Genomic DNA, 17,277 nt, shown 5'->3' with positions numbered 1-17,277 from the left:
TCAGAGTTCCTCAAGAAAGCAGATTCATGTATTTCAAGCTATGTGTCAGCATCTCTTAAAAAAAGGTACAGTGTACTGTGTTGGCATATCTCACACACACGGGTGCACACATACTCATTCTCACCAATCACCCAGCTAATAAGCAGCAGAGATGGGGTTTAAAGTTGAGCCTAGGGGACTCAAGGATGAGGCCTTCACATTACAGTGAGGTATAGGACCCTTGGGCTAAGGGCCAGGCAAAGTCCTGGAGACAGAAACTGGCTTGAATTCTGCTTGTACTACATATTGCTTAATGACTTCAGGCAAGTTTTTTATATTCTTTACTTCCTTGATTCATAATGTGGGGCTAGATGATGAAGATATCTGTGTCATAAAGTCATTTTGAGGATTAAAAAGGTCATGTACATAAGCAGTTAGCCCGGTGCACAGCCCAGAGTTAGCACCTGGGAAGTGTTGATTAAACCAGTAATGTAGCAGTGGTCAGGGAAATGGTCTGCTCAGTCAGAATGCTCAGTCAGTATTTCTTTGATCACACACTCTGTCTGTGAAAAAAACTCGAGCCTGCATCCTCAATACGTGGGGACTTATTTAAGAAAAGCTGAGGTAGACCTGTTCTCTGCTTGTAGATATGTACATTATAAAACAGGTGAAACACAGCTGTCCTCACACTAACATTATGAAGTAGCTAAAAGTACCCTATACATCTATGGCCTGTGGCCAGTTACTTTTAAAATGATTTTTAAAACTACTTTTTAAAAAGATTTTACTCGTTTATTTTTAGAGAGAAGGGAAGGGAGGGAGAAAGAGGGAGAGAAACATCAGTGTGTGGTTGCCTCTTACGTGGCCCCAACTGGGGACCTGGCCCACAACCAAGGTAGGTGTCCTGACTGGGAATCGAACTGGTGACCCCTTGGTTTGCAGCCCTCGCTGAATCCACTGAGCTACACCAGCCAAGGCTAAAATCACTTTTGATGATTTCTAAATGCTTGTGTTTGTGCCTGTATATTTTTATCTCAAACAGTAATCTTTCTTAAAAGATTTTATTTATTTATCTTTAGATGGGAAGGGAAGGAGAGAAGGAGAGAAATATCAATGTATGGTTGCCTCTGGTGAGTCCCCTGCTGGGAACTGGCCTGCAACCCAGGCATGTGCCCTGACTGGGAATCGAACCATGATCCTTTGGTTCGCAGGCCTGCACTCAATCCACTGAGCTATGCCAGCCAGGGCTCAAACAGTAATTTTGATAATTTTTTCCCAATCCTCACCTGACTAGGTCTTCAGTGTTTCTACATTATAATATGAAAAGCTAATACCAAGTAAAAGTGTCACTATTTTCTTATTTACCTGAGTCTGAATTGTCACCATTACCTTTAAACCATTGACTGAGTCTTTTTCAGCTGGTTGCCCATTTTGTGAGGGTTAGTTTGATAAACTTGGCAATGCCTGTGAATCCCTAGACCTTGAAAATGACAACACGTAGCAAATCCCTGGCTGCTGTGGGCCTAGAAGCACGTGCCATGCTGTTGTCCCCGTGGGAATGGAGAACTCCCATTGTTAAGAGACTTCACATACTTTACATGGCTCGTGACCACGTGATGTGGGGACAAACTAATGGATCTGGTGATAATCTGCATATTAAGTGCTGGTCGGGCTGAATTAATTTCCTTAGACTAAAAAATCATATAAATGGCACTTCCAATATTTTCTTCTGGAACCCTAGTGCAATATCTGGAGCATGCCCTGGAGTGCAGGTATGACACTTTAGGGACACTGGCTTAGATGATCCTACATTGTCCCTGTTGTGAAAGTCACCGCCCCTTCATTTAAGCCACTGAGCCATTACCAGTCAAGCACCTGTACTGCGAGGACGTGTCAGGCCTGAGACCTACAGCGACCTAGTTCCTCCCTTCAGGGAGCTCACAGTATACCTTCCACAGTGCCAGGTCCTGGCTATTCTCTGTAGTTCGTGTCTCTGGACACTGCCAAGCTTGTGTTGCCCTTTGGTGCTTAAGTCTAGACTTCCCAATAGTCTTCTTAAAGCCTTAAGGCCATTGTTCCCCTTCCCCTGGGGTGGAGAGAAGGTATCAGGGCCTCCAATCCCGGGGTTAGTGTGCCTGCCACTTACTCAGCCCTCATCTTCTCCGTGGGCACTGAGTAGCCCTTCTTTTTCGTAACCTAATTTCTGTGGTAACTCACCCCAGTGTAGCCTAAGGCCCTTTGGTAGCTCCCAAACCAGACCATATGCATGAGAACTGGGTGTTTCCCGCACCCACAAAGGCCTGGTGATCGCCAACGCTGCTCCCGGAGAAGTGGTAAGCAGTGTGTGCAGACTGGGAGCTCGGCTTTGACCCGGCAGGGAAGGGTCAGAACCCATCAATGGCTCCTTTCATGGCCATGGCACAGGGCCCCCATTTTTTCCCTACAGAAACCCTTCACTTGCTTTCAGAAGTAACGATCAAATGTGAACTTTCATGGTTTATTTATAGCTCTGCCTTAGAGAGAGAAAGAAAAGAAGTGATTAAAATGCTATTTTACAAAATATTTTGTTTTTTAAAAAGCTTTCATTGTGTGGGCAAAAAGGAAAGAGAAAAGTCACTGCATTCATTGTGCTGTCTAGACTCCCAAACAAAGAGGTAGCGTGCTGCAAATTAAGATTGTCCGGCTCCTGCTGCTGACAAAAAATATGAAATTTGAGGCCAACTTCAAATAGACCCTTTTGAACAGAAATATACTGAGGGGGAGGGGTGACTATATTTAGCACGTGTCAGCATTTCCATAATAAATCCGTATTGTTATGCTGTGGTAATTTCCAGATTTATTGCAGCCAGTGGGTTCATGAGGTTTCAGTTTTATGTTAATTATTTGGAGAAATTAGAAAACTCAGCAGTGCTATTTCTGATGACAGCACTGGTTCTCTGGGCGTTCTCCTTATTGTGTCAAATACCCGTAATGAGTCCTGTCTCCCAGGAGAGAGGAGGGTGAGCACAAGCCATCCTGACTTCCTGTAAGCATAACTTTTTTTTTTAGAATGTAGCATATTTTTATTTTCTTTAAAACTATCAAACCAATATATGCCACTGTAGAAAATGTAGAGAACACACACACACACACCAAAAAAAAAGAGAGAGAGAGGAAAAAATTACCCAAATTACCCATGCTCTTGAACCTGTTAACATTTTCATATATGTTGGCCCAGTGTTTATTGTGCACACATGTAAACAAACGCAGTTCTTGAGATAAACCTGAGAGGCAGCTGTGTTTTGTGCTCCCACTGCCCTTTTACATTTTTGCAGCTATTTTTTTCTCTGCCTTGGTTAAATATTCTGGTGGTTCCACTACTTTCTTGGATATATACAAAGTCACTTAGATAATACAAGTTTTATGATCCCTTAAGTTGTAAGACATAGCCAAAATTCAAAAATTAGAATGTCCAGGAACAATAATCATCACTTCAATTTTCATGTAAAGATGAGCTATCTCTCTGCTCTCCCAGCTGGGTCTGCTGCAAATGGGAGGTGATCGGTCTTCTTTCTTCCTCGTGCACTTTCTCTCCAGCGTGTTACCTTTCCTTATTCCTCTGAGGTGGTTGGAGGGTGTCAGGGAAGAGAGGCTGGGGTGTAAGGAAGTTCTTCTTTAATCATCCTTGTCATAAATGGGTTTCATGCTCTCTTGGCCTAATGGGTGTTTATAGGCTCCATCCTAGATTTTCCAGGAGGACCTCCATTTCTGGAAACCAGTGTCTTGCCCTTGTTAATGCTTCTCTATTCTAGTAGAAGGCTTACTCTTCTCTTGATCCTCTGGGAATCCAGTATTTTTTCTCAAGCTTCTTTGTGCAGACTTGCTCTCTGTCTCAGCAGGTGTCCATATCGGACAGTATCTAAGACAACCCACGACAGCCCTCTCACACATGAGCCAGGGTAGGGTCTGTGGGAAACAGTCATGCCTTTTGGAGTCTGACAGACTCTGGCAGTGCTGGCTGACCGCAGTGCAACCGTCCCCTCACTTTAACACTGAAGCACCAACCAGCCTTTCTCTTGCAGACAGAAGTCACACTCAATCCACTGCGTCCCACAGCCTTAGGGACACACCAAGTTCCCTGTTGGCCTCCGGGAAGCCCTGCTTCTCTTGACTTACAACAGGGGGTCTCCTCTCAGCCCTTCCCTAGAAGGAGGCCTGATGCACAATAAACCAACAGCTGTCTCCTAAGAATCCAGCTCTCTTTCTGACTTTCCGTGTGGATGAAAGGTTTAAGAGTTGATTCATGGGTCCTCCACCACCCCTTCTTCAAAATCTTCAGGGTGGCCTTTTCCCAGCTCACTTTGGTGTCTCATGTCTGTCATTCTTAGGTCTCAGCCAAAACTTCTATTTGAGCGTCTGTCACATGTAGGAACCCTAAGTTCATTCATCGCATCCTTTCCCCAAATATGTACCCTATACGAGATGCTGAGTTTGGCAATGGAAATAACTGTGACAGTTCCTGTCTTTTAGGAGCTCACAGTGTAACTGGGGAGACTGGTGTGCTAACCAAAAAATGTGGAGCCATGTCATGATGGCTGGAAGCACAGTTGCTATGGAAGCAGAAACCTCAGTCTAGGAGGGAGGCAGGTAGCAGGATGAGTCAGAAAAAATCTCTGTGGAGTAGATAGCTGAGCCAAGTTCAGTGCTCAAGTTTGTGCTTTTTTTTTTTTTTGAAAAACAAAATAACCTCTTTTAAAACGCTTGAAATCTGTTGCTGGTGTTTCTCAAAAACAAGCAGAGGTGACGTGAAGAATGGAAGAAGGAACTCCAGGTCTGCCTGTTCCACACAGAAGTTAAGTGGGGACCTTCTGCAATCCAAATGTCCTGGGTCCCACCCCTGGGAGCAGTGCTGGATGGTTGTCTCTAGCCTGAGGCCCAAGCTTGACCAAGAAGAATATTCCCTAGGGTATTTTCAAGAGTTAGGGGAGGGAGAAGAGGGGGATCCTTCCCAGATCACAGCAGAGCTGGACTCTAAAGGACAAAGCAAGGACAAGACGGGCAAGTAAGTGGGGAGGTTGGCCATCGGCATTGCTGAGGTCACTTAGCAAGACGGGGGATTTACTTTAAGGGAGTCAGGGCTTAGTCTATGAAGGAAAATGTTCTGGCACATGTTGGGGTGAACAGAGCCCTTAAAATATCCCTGGGAAGTGGAATGCCAGCAATCTTACTAAGGCATAAGTGACTATTTGCCCCCTCACAAAATGGCCCCAGGCAGCCCTTTTTCAGTTTTGTCCTTTCTCCGTAATTTTGTTTTAAATAATTTTTTAATAATTTGTGAAGTTCCCTCCTTACTTAGGGCTGCCATTTCCTTTCTGCTGTCCATGTGCTCGCTGCTCTGAGCATCCCTCATTTCCCCCACTCAGCGCTTTTAAATCCATTGAGGGCAGATAGCTCCTTCAGAATATTCTTGCCGTCCTGGGGGAAGAGTTGGTGGAGCAGCCTGCATGAATGGAGATCTGCATAGGTGATTAGCAGATGAAGAAGTTTTCGCATTTCTTAACTCTTGAATAGCTATTAAAAAGAAGCTTATCTGCTTTCAACATAGATTTATCACACTCCATTTTGATCACGGTAAATGTCTTTTTCATTCTGCAACGAGCTTCTTGATGGAAGGACCCATCTATGTATTCTGTATAAACATTATGAGTGCTGTGCTTGGCCCATGGAAGGGACTCCATATGTTTTATGAATATTCTAGGTGCTGAGGTTAAGAAGCAAACTGAAAAGCCCTGGCCTCGTGTAGCTTATATTCTGGTTAGGGTAAGGATTGGAGAAGGCAGGCAAGGCACACGTGAACCAGTAAATACATGGCATGTCAGAAGGGACTGAACAATAAATAATAAATGTGTCCGTGTGTGTGAGTGTGAGTGTAAAAATCACAGGTGGCAAGGATGAGCAGGGGCCACTTGGATGTGTTTGGAAGATGCCCAGGGTCCCTCACATTCTGTGTGGTAGTCAGCTTTTTACATCTTCCCACACCCGGCTAGCATGTAAGTTTCCCTAGGACAAAGAGCATGTTTTATGCAAGTCTGTGTCCCCAGCACAGTGTCTGGTACATAGTGAGTAATTAATAAATATATGAAATAAGAAGTTGTGCATATGTGACCTCAGAATGACTACATTCTTAACAATAAGATTTCAGTAGCTGTCCCTAAGGCAGGGCCTATTCTGAGGACCTTTGTCATGCGATTACTTGCAATCTCCCCAGTCAAGTCTCCTGGACTCCAAAGTGTGGGTTCACTCCATTCTCCTTAACTTTCCCATAGCTTTAACAGCATTGGGAGCCTGCCCACAGAAACCTAACCATTTCAGTGGCATAATGGAGCCAACACAATCTGTGGTTGATCTTGATGCTGTACACGCTAGACCATGTCCACCCAGACGCTGCCACTTACTGTCTGCCTGATGGCTCCACTGTAAAGACAAGAATGTCCTAAAGTCACGTTCTGGAACTCCAGTCAGCTTTTCCTACCCAGAAGTCATGTGTCAGTACTCACAATTTCAGACTGCTGGGGAGAAAAAACAAGGGTGAAATGAAGAGGCCTAAATATTGTATCCTATAGTGCAGGTGCAAAGTGAGTTCCATTCAGTTATTGTCGTCTTAAGTAGACAAGGCGTTCAGTGGCTGATTATGTTGCCTTCTTAAGCACAGGTGTCCAGGCAATGAGAAGGGGAAATAATTCTCTTCCACCATTCCCTGCAAGTGATCACAAAAGCTTCCCCTTCTGGGCTGTTTGTCCCCTGGAGGCCTCAACACACAACCATTTATTAAGCCCAGGCTTTGTGCTCAGAGATATAACTTTCAGTGTTTGTCGGGGCTTTATTCCCATTACCAGAGAAAATAAGGTGAAAAAAGCAGATCAACTGAATATGTTAATGAGAAATGAATTCTAATTAGAATCTCTTGCCTGGGACAAGCCTCACTTTTGTTTTAGCTTTCCAACTCTGTTCTTTTTTATAGGAGGCCATGGCAAGAATGAGCAAAGTTGGGGAAGTTGTGTTTCCCAGACTTGAGGATAAAAGGTAAGTTTATATTTCTATACTCACAGTGCTAAGGAATGAAAGCATATAAACACATGCAGCTCCAAGAGCTGGAATAAACCTTGGAGGTCAGCTAATCCAGTCATTTCATTTAATAGTTAATAAAACTAAGTCCCAGAGATATAAAGTCACTTTCAGTTACCTTTGATCACAAAGCTGGTTAGGGCCAGACCTGGGGGTCAAATACAGACTTCTGAACACTGAGATCAGTGTTCTTTTTTTTTCTTTTTTTTTAAATTTAATTCTTGTTCAAGTACAGTTTTCTGTCTTATATTCCCAGCCCTGCCCGCCCCCCGGTCCAGTGCTTCCCACCTCCCTCCCATTTCCGCCCCCCACTCTTAGTTATTGTCCATGTGTCTTTTATACTTGTTCATGTGAGTCCTTCCCTTTTCCCCTGTGATTCTCTCCCCTCTGCCCTCTGGACCCTGTCAGCCTGTTCCGTATTTGAGTGTCATTGGTCATATTTTGCTTGCTTGTTTGTTTTGTTGTTTAGATTCCTGTTAACGGTGAGATCATATGGTATTTGTCTTTCACCGCCTGGCTTATTTCGCTCAGCATAATGCTTTCCAGTTCCATCCATGATGTTGCAAAGGGTAGGAGCTCCTTCTTCCTTTCTGCAGCATAGAATTCCATTGTGTAAATGTACTATAGCTTTTTGATCCAGTCATTTACCGATGGGCATCTAGGTTGCTTCCAACTCTTGGCTATCGTAAATTGTGCTGCTATGAACATCGGGGTGCATAGGTTCTTTTGGATTGGTGTTTCAGGGTTCTTAGGATATACTCCCAAGAGTGGAATTGCTGGGTCAAAAGGCACGTTCATTTTTAGTTTTCTTAGAAAATTCCATACTGTTTTCCATAGTGGTTGTACCAGTCTGCAATCCCACCAACAGTGAACTAGAGTCCCCTTTTCCCCACACCCTCTCCAGCACTTGTTGTTTGTTTCTTTGTTTATGATAGCCATTCTGACTGGTGTTAAGTGGTATCTCCTTGTGGTTTTAATTTGCATCTCTCTGATAGCTAGCGATATGGAGTATCTTTTCATGTGTCTCTGGATCCTCTGCATGTCTTCCTTAGAGAAATGTCTGTTCAAGTCCTTTGCCCATTTGTTAATTGGGTTGCTCGTCTTCTTTGAGTGGAGTGGTGTGAGTTCTTTGTATATTTTGGAGATTAAACCTTTGTCTGAGGTATCATTGGCAAATATGTTTTCCCAAATAGTTGCTTCCCTTTTATCTTGATACTGTTTTCCTTAGCCATGCAGAAGCTTTTAATTTTGATGAGATCCCATTTGTTTATTCTTTCCTTTATGTCCCTTGCTCTAGGGGACGTATCAGTAAAAATCTTGCTGTGTGGAATATCTGAGATTTTCCTGCCAATGTTCTCCTCTAGGGCTTTAGTGGTTTCACGGCTTATATTTAAGTCTTTTATCCACCTTGAATTTATTTTGGTGTATGGTGTAAGCTGGTGCTCGAGTTTCATTTTTTTGCATGTAGCTGTCTAGTTCTCCCAACACCATTCGTTGAAAAGGCTATCTTTACCCCATTTCATATTCCTGCCCCCTTTGTCGAATATTAATTGACTGTAGAGAGTTGGGTTTATTTCTTGAAACCAGTGTTCTTTTGCCTGGGCCATTAGCAGCATATCTGGCCCCCTCTCTTCTAAAACATGAATGTCTTGTATCTTTCATCAGAGGACAGAGAAGCATCTGCCCATTCTTTCGCCCTTTGCATCACTTGGCATTGAGGGCTACATCATGACCTTGATTGGTATTTTAACCCCAAGTCACAAATCACTAACTTATTGAGCTCCTACTATATTCAAAGGATCATGCTTACCAGCCTTAGATTTAGAGAGGAATAAGATACAATATTATTTATGCACAAAGATCATTTCAGAACAAAGGGGTAAGTTCTATCCAGCAGTCTAAGGAATTAAGGAATGTGTCCCTGCAGGGGGCTGGGGGGGGGCGGGGCGGTGAGAAGAGATTAAGTGTAACTGACTTTAAATGCTTAAAAAAAATTGCCAGATAGGACAAGACAAGTAGAAGGAATAACATGCAAAGTTATAGAGGTGAGAGCAGCACAGTGTGTCAGGTAACCATAAACAGCTCATAACTCTGAAATGCAAAGTATGCGAGGGAGTAGGCAGGCTCCCCTCACGGGCAGTTTTGAGCCATGCTGAAGACCTCAGACTTCATCCTGCAGTCAGAATGGAGGTACCAACTTTGCAGCACTGGTGGGACCCAATCAGATGCAGATTTTAGGAAGATTCCTCTTAGGGGATGAATCAAAGGACCTAAGGGTAGAAGCAAAGAGATCAGATGGAAGGCTTTGTCAAACATGCAGGTGAGAGATGAAAAAGATCTACCAAGTCATGGGTAGTCAGTTTAAAGATGAAAGAACAGTTGTGCAGGGGCCTTTTATAATTTTTGAAAGTATTTGAGGTTGAGACTTTTAAAAGCAAAATTCACCTTGTGGAATGGACAAAGCTGCTGACTCCACCAAGGCACAGTCAGTATTCCACACAGTTGGAAATAGCCATGGACAAACTAATCTAATTTATGTTTATTTTCTTAAAGAAGGTCTCCAAATGAAGTTGGGCTCTTAGCCCTCCAAATAGAAACCCCTCTCTAAATACAGGGCTGAGAGGACCTAACTCTGGGGAGCACAACTCGGGGACAGTGAGAGATCTGAGATCACATATAGGGAAGCCATGGGCTAGCTGCATCTCTCTTTCGTTGAAATTAGGAAGAGATTATTTTTCCCTGTGTCTTCTCTGACCCTCCCAAGACTTTTGAGGGAAGTCTGTTTTTAAGTTCTTGCAGTAAATCCATGGGCCCCTTTTGCAAAGAATTCTTAGCTTCTTGCTGTCTGCTGGGAAACCACCTTTGTGGAGGAGGCTCACACAGTGCTCTAGCACCATCTGCAGGCTGCCTGAAAATCTGCAAGTAGAAAGTGAGCCAGTTTCCCTGAGTGACTCTCACATCTCCACCTTGTCTCAAATCACATTGTTATCTCTAAGGAACATATACTTAGGTCTGTACCACACAAAATCAGCTGACTGAGTGTGGGGAGACTTCACTTGATTTTAAAAGTCAGGATCCCAGAAAGTGTAATCTAGTGACTATGGTTCAATATACCTTTTAAGATGATCCCAAATCTCATCCAAATTTATCTGTGATCTTAGAGCAGTTTATTAAAAGTGTCCTAGAATAGGCCAAGGGAACAGAACAGAAAACCCAGAAATAAGCCCAGCTCTCTATAATCAATTAATATTCGACAAGGGGGCAGTAACATAAAATGGAGTAAAGATAGCCTCTTCAACAAATGGAGTTGGGAGAACTGGACAGCTATGTGCAAAAAAATGAAACTTGAGCACCAACTTACACCATATACCAAAATGAATTCAAGGTGAATGAAAGACTTATATAAATATAAGCTGTGACACCATGTAAGTCCTAGAGGAGAACATTGGCAGGAAAATATCAGATATTTCACGTAGCAACATTTTTACTGATATGTCCCCTAGAGCAAGGAATATAAGGGAAAGAATAAACAAATGGGATCTTATTAAAATAAAAAGCTTCTGCGTGGCTAAAGAAAACAGCATTAAAATAAAAAGACAACCAACTGTATGGGAAAACATATTTGACAATGATACCTCAGACAAAGGTTTAATCCCCAAAATATACAAAGAACTCACAGACTTCACTCTAAGAAGACAACTAACCCAGTTAAAAAATGGGGAAAGGACTTGAACAGACACTTCTCCAAGGAGGACATACAGAGGATCCAGAGACACATGAAGAGATGCTCAATATCGCTTGCTATCAGAGAGATGCAAATTAAAACCACAATGAGATACCACTTTACACCAGTCAGAATGGCTGTCATAAACAAAGCAATAAACCACAAATGTTGGAGAGGGTGTGGGGAAAAGGGGACTCTGGTCCACTGTTGGTGGGATTGCAGACTGGTACAACCATTATGGAAAAGAGTATGGAATTTTCTAAGAAAACTAAAAATGAGCATGCCTTTTGACCCAGCAATTCCACTGCTGGGATTGTCTCCTAAGAACCCTAAAATACCAATCCCAAAGAACATATGCACCCTAGTGTTCATAGCAGCACAATTTACAATAGTCAAGAGTTGGAAGCAACCTAGGTGTCCATCAGTAAATGAATGGATCAAAAAACTATGGTACATATACACAGTGGAAATCTATGCCGCAGAAAGAAAGAAGGAGCACCTACCTTTTGCAACAACATGGATGGAACTGGAAAGCATTATGCTGAATGAAATAAGCCAGGTGTTGAAGGACAAATACTATATGATCTCACCTTTAACAGGAAGCTAAACAACAAAACAAACAAGCAAGCAAAATATAACCAAAGACACTGAAATAGAGAACAGGCTGACAGTGACCCAGAGGGGAGAGGGGAGGGAATTTCAGGGGAAATAGGGGAGGGATTTAGAGGAACATATATAAAGGATACATGGACAACAACTGAGAAGGGTGGAAATGGGAGGGAGGCGGGGAGCATGGGGGGTGGGATGGGATGGGAGTAATAGACAGAAAACTGTACTTGAGAAATAATTAAATAAATAAAATATAAATAAATAAATAAATAAATAAATAAATAAATAAATAAAAGTGCCCTAGAAATTGTTGTTCAGCCAAAGGCGTTATCAACAGAATAAAAAAGCATCCCACTGAATGTGAGAAAATATTTGTATATGATGTATCTGATAAAGGATTAATATCCAGAATATCTAGAGAACTTTTAAAACACAACAACAAAAACAAACAACTCAAATAAAAAGTGGCCAAGGACTTGAATAGACATTTTTCCAAAGAATATATGCAAATGGGTTATGAATGTATGAAAAATGCTCAATATGTCTAGTCATTCAGGAAATGCAAATCAAAAATATGAGAATCTACCTCATACTCGTTGTGGTGGGAACTGTCAAAATATCTGTATATATACCAAGTGTTGACAAATATTTGGGGCAATTGGAACCCTGTACACTATTGGTATAAATGAAAATGGTGCAGCCACTCTGGGAAGTAGTATGGTGGTTCCTCAAAAATTAAAAATAGAATTACCACTTGACTTGGGATGGTGAACACACAAAACAGTGTACAGGTGATGTGTGGTAGAACTGTGCACTTGAAACCTATATGATTTTGTTAACCAGTGTCACCCCAATGAACTCAGTAAAAAGGGAAAAATAGAATTATTATGTAGTCCAGAAATTCCACTTCTGGGTATATACCCCAGAGAACTGAAAGCAGGGGTTCAAGAGATGAACCACGTTCATAGCAGCATAATTCACAGTAGCTAAAATAGAGAAGTAACTCAAGCGCCCATCGATGGATGGATGGGCAAACAAAATATGTTTTGTTTCATTCTTACGAAGGAAGGATGGTCTGAAATATGCCACAACGTGGATGAGCCTCGAGGACAGTATTTTAAATGAGTAAGCCCATCACAAAAAGACAAATACTGTATGATTCCACTTCTCTGAGATAATTAGAGTAGTCGAAATTATAGAGAGAGAAAGTACAATGTGGTTGCCAGAGGCTGGGGTGAGTGGGAAGCGGGGATTATTGTCTAATGGGATGGAGTTTCAGTTTTGAAGATGAGAAGAGTTCTGTGGACGGATGGTGGTAATGGTTGCACAATAAATAATGTGAATGTTCTTAATGCCACTACACTGTGCACTTAAAAATGCTTAAAGTGGCAAATTTCATGTTCTGGGTATCTTACCAAAGTAAAACAATTGAATAAAAAGCACAGGGGAAAAAACATGGTTTGGACCTCTACTTCCTATGTATGAAAAACGAAAAACATCCATTTCTTGGTATTCTGGGGTAATAAAAGTATGTAAGATATTAGTTCACATTTGTTAGTTCATGGAGTATATCTTGTTGATTTTTTTGCTTAAAATTTTTGTCACTGTCTTACATCAGAGAAACTGAGGCTCAGACAATTTTTTTAAGTTGATCAAAGTCATGCAGGTTTCTCTGCCCACAAAGCCAATGTTTTTCCGCTGTACAAAGAATGAGGCCAACAGAGTTGCTGCCAAGTCATCAGTATTACCATTGGATGTCTTCAAGTATATGAGAAGCTCCCTTCTTACAGGTTCAAGATCCCCAAGTTAGGAAGTCCATCTCATAGAATGAAAGAATTGCTTAGCATTAAATTGTCATAGAGTGTCATTAAAAGGAGAAAATTGCCATTCCCAAAATCACTCTAAAATTTATAAATTGAGAGACTCAAAGAGTGGGTTTTAGTAAAACCCACATATATCTAGGTTAATAATATTGTAATATTAATTTTTTAAAAAGTAGTTACCTAACCAGCACTGATACCACTTAGTATGAGCCAGGCATTATTCTAAGTGCTTTTCATAGATTGCCTCATTTAATTCACACTACAGCTCTTCAGATAGATCCTATAATTATTCTCGTTTACAAATGGGGGGATTCAGGCACAAACAGATGAAGTAACATATCCAAGGTCACACCGCTGTGTGATAGAGCAAGTAACAGAGCAGGCTGCAATTCAAACCCAGGCTTTGGAGTCCTCCTCTCAAAGCTGGGTTGTGCCTTCGCAGCAACTCGCAGCAACTCGCAGCACTGAGTTGCCATAATGCTTAAGGTAGAAATGCTTATGGGGAGGGAACTCCTGTTAATCTATTCAGGATGTTCAAGTAGAAGTTACAGAGCTGTTCTTACAACCTCTCTCCCCCAGTTAACGAGCTTGCCACCTTCAAGTTCCCTCATGAAGACTACCTTTCAGAGCACCCCAGAATCTACCGAGACACGCTAACCTGGCTCACCAACCTCTCCTCGCCCCATGCCAGCTCCTCCCAAGCAGGAGGAGTGAGGCCATCTGACTCATGGCCAACACCAGGGTCTGAGAGGTTTCCCCTGGAGAGTCAGCTGAAGAGGGCAGGGAGGGCCAGGTCTACTCCAGGATTGCCCAGAAGGTGGGGCACAGCCTCGGGAAAGGCATTAATCACATTTTCATGGGGTTTTATTCCCAGGTAAAGCAGTCCGCAAAGGAAATGGAGGTGTGGAATCTGCAAAGGGTGATTCAAATATTTACTCTTGTCCCTGGTGAGGCTGTGGTTTTAAACCAGTTGTCAAACCTGGGTCTGGCCATGTAGGAAATACTTGTTGAAGCTGGAGATGTGAAAGGTCCAGAGACCATCAGTATGTTACAGAACAGGCTGTGAAGTCAGACAGGCCTGAGTTTCAGTTCCAGGCCTGCCAATTTTTATTTATACTACTTTAGATATGCCTTTCTGAGCAAATGTCCTTACTCATAAAATCAAGATGATAACATCCTATGTAGGGCAGAGATATTAGAGATAATAATGTCCACTGCTCAGGAAGCTGTAAGCATTAAAAAAAATGGGGGGGGGGGTGTCTACAAAACCATAACAGATTTAGTCGCATTCTAAATGTAAGGGGAAGCTGCGTAACAGTTTGTCTGAGATCACTTAACATATTCATTTGTTTCCCACAGGTATTATGACAAGAAGTATCAAGTATTCCTGAAGCTGGTTGAGCACCAGAAGGAGTATGCAGCGATCATGAATGCGGACTGAACAGAGCTTGCCAGTGCTGGTGGCAGAAGGTTTTCTGGCAATGCACTGCAGACCTCTGTCATTTCATCTTATATTCAGAACCTTTAGGTATCATCTTATCATGCTGTATTGTCTTTTAATAAAGAAAACCAAGACATTTGCAGCCATAACTAGAGCCTTCCATTTCAGAGTCCCTCCATTATGTACTTGGCAGTCTCCATGGGCACCGTCATGGAGGTGGGAGTTTCATGTGGGGTCAGAGGATCTCCTGTGGAACTAGACCTCAGGGATCCTTCAGTCCAGGGGAAACTTGGGCTTGCTAATCAATTCAATGTCAGCCATTAAATGAAAGACTTCCATTGCTTTAGGTAGGACGTCTAAGGTTTATTTTACAGGTGGCTAAAAGCAGCAGCTGCTCACTTTTTTGGGAAATAATTTCAAACGTACAGAAAAGTTGCAAAAATAAGAATTATATGAGGAACAGCCAATTACCTAACTTTTACGTTTTAACATTTACCTCATTTGCTTTATTGTCTGTATGTTCTCTCTCTGTACACACACGTGTGCATGTACACGTTTTTTTATGAGTCACTTGAGAGTAAATTTTAGTAAATTTCACTTTTATATAGCACTTTTATTTCATCTGCCATTCATCCTCCAGTTTTGTCAGTAACGTCTTGCCANTATATGAGGAACAGCCAATTACCTAACTTTTATGTTTTAACATTTACCTCATTTGCTTTATTGTCTGTATGTTCTCTCTCTGTACACACACGTGTGCATGTACACGTTTTTTTATGAGTCACTTGAGAGTAAATTTTAGTAAATTTCACTTTTATATAGCACTTTTATTTCATCTGCCATTCATCCTCCAGTTTTGTCAGTAACTCAATAATATCCTTTCTGGCACTTTTTCCTTCTTGTACAGGATCCAGTCTAGAATCAGATATTGCATGGAATTGCAAAATCGCCGTCTTGCCATCGTCATGTTGAAGATAGGTACAGGCAGGAATGGATCCAGGAGGGAATTTTGATGAGTAACAGGGTGTATGCATGTTCTTAAAATGTCTCGTCACAGATTGTTTATTAGTTATAAGAGGAAAAAGAATGTTAACTATACAGGGAAGAAACAGGACAACATCTTGATTAGGTGATCAAAATTAACTTCAGCTGGGAAGATGAACGTCACGTGCTTCCAGATGTGATGCCCTGAGTAGGACACAGCATTGCTCTGACTGGGAGTGCAGAGCCTGAATCTAATCACGAGGAAACATCCGACAAACCCAAAGTGGGCAGCATTCTGTTGTTTTAATGAACTGTATTCTTCAACAATGTCTATGCTGTAAAGACAAGAAAGGCTATGGAAAGTTTCCAGATTAAAGAAACTAAAGAAACAGGATAGCTTAAAGCTTTTGTTGTAGAAGAACCATTGCTTTAGCTAATAACCACCATACACATATGCATGTGTACACACACACACATCACACCATTTCAAACCCAAGAGTAAATGTTAATGTTGATTCTAAAGCTGTCAAAGCCCAGATGATTTGGGGTAGAGAATATATGGGACATCAGTGGCATAAGTCAGCAGGTAGAAAAGAGAAAACCAGTACAACTCAGTCAACAAAAACCTTTTGGAAAACTGATTCTGTGCCAAGCACTGAGGTGAGCACTGGGATCCAGGGGTAAATAAGACATGCCATTGCCCTCAGGGAGCTCCCAGTCTGATGAGAGACGGAAACAATCAAATGGCTGACGGCACACCATGAGCGGTACTGCAGTGAGAGAAGGCTGCTGCCGCCACAGAATACATCAAACAGTCGGGAAAGGAGGCAGCAGTGAAGGTTGACAGGTGGGATGAAAAACAACACGGCACAATGGCTGTGAGCCCTGGCTTGGCTTTCTAGACCTGGCTTTATCTCTTACTAGTGATGTGGCTTGGAGAAAAGTACCTAATCTTTATAAGCCTCAGTTCCCTCATTTTGAACATGAAGGTAACTACTTTACTTTTATGGGTCATAATGAGGATTAAATGAGATAATTCCCATAAAGCATGTTTATCTTTTTGTAAGGGAGAATAATAACTGAGTAGGAGGGGACTATCACACCCAGTTGCAAAGGGCAGCTCTGTCATGCATTCAAACAGTATTCAAAGGATATAAAGACCTTGGGTCTAGATGTGGTCTAGGATGAAGGTCGCAGGGTGTGAATCCAGTCCAGCCATAGGAGGAAGCCCCATTCATTCACCTAGGCCCCAGTCGGAGCTCAGGCTGGGGATTAGAAGGATTGAGGAGTTGATTTTAGCATCTGAGGAGGAGCCAAGTATAGCAAGATCTAGGCAGGATGTTGGGGTGGTGAGACAGGCTCACACTACTAAATCTGATGGGCACTGCCTCAGAACCTGGGGCAAGCCCCGGCCTGCTCGTGAAATACAGTGGTGAATGCAGTCGCTATGCATGGCTGAGAACACAGAGGTATGACAGGGAGTCATTACCAACCATTGCCCAAGCCCTTCCTGTATATTCTTCCTCTCCAGTCCTTACGACATCGCTGAGAGGTAGTCAGCATTAACCTCACATTCCAGTTGAGAAAGTTGAGGCTCAGAGAAGATAAACAAC

General features: G+C 42.3%; 1 protein-coding gene across 13 annotated transcripts in view; it reads left to right on the top strand.

The window, feature by feature from the left end:
• Positions 1–14,842, top strand: part of FGGY (FGGY carbohydrate kinase domain containing) — a 399,534-nt gene extending 384,692 nt beyond the window's left edge. For 12 of the 13 annotated variants that reach the window (XM_037043133.1, XM_037043139.1, XM_037043138.1 and 9 more), the window contains 2 exons: positions 6,980–7,041; positions 14,599–14,842. In XM_037043133.1, coding sequence (XP_036899028.1) covers positions 6,980–7,041; positions 14,599–14,680 — 144 coding nt within the window. In that variant the 3' untranslated portion in view covers positions 14,681–14,842. The remainder of the gene's footprint in view (positions 1–6,979; positions 7,042–14,598) is intronic. The other variant, XM_037043137.1, reaches the window with a different exon arrangement.
• The last annotated feature ends 2,435 nt before the right edge of the window (positions 14,843–17,277 follow it).

Source organism: Sturnira hondurensis, unplaced genomic scaffold, assembly GCF_014824575.4.
Source record: "Sturnira hondurensis isolate 20B ecotype Veracruz unplaced genomic scaffold, ASM1482457v3 Scaffold0004068, whole genome shotgun sequence".
In the NCBI taxonomy this organism is placed as follows: domain Eukaryota; kingdom Metazoa; phylum Chordata; class Mammalia; order Chiroptera; family Phyllostomidae; genus Sturnira; species Sturnira hondurensis.
This window is presented reverse-complemented; position numbering and strand designations above follow the sequence as displayed.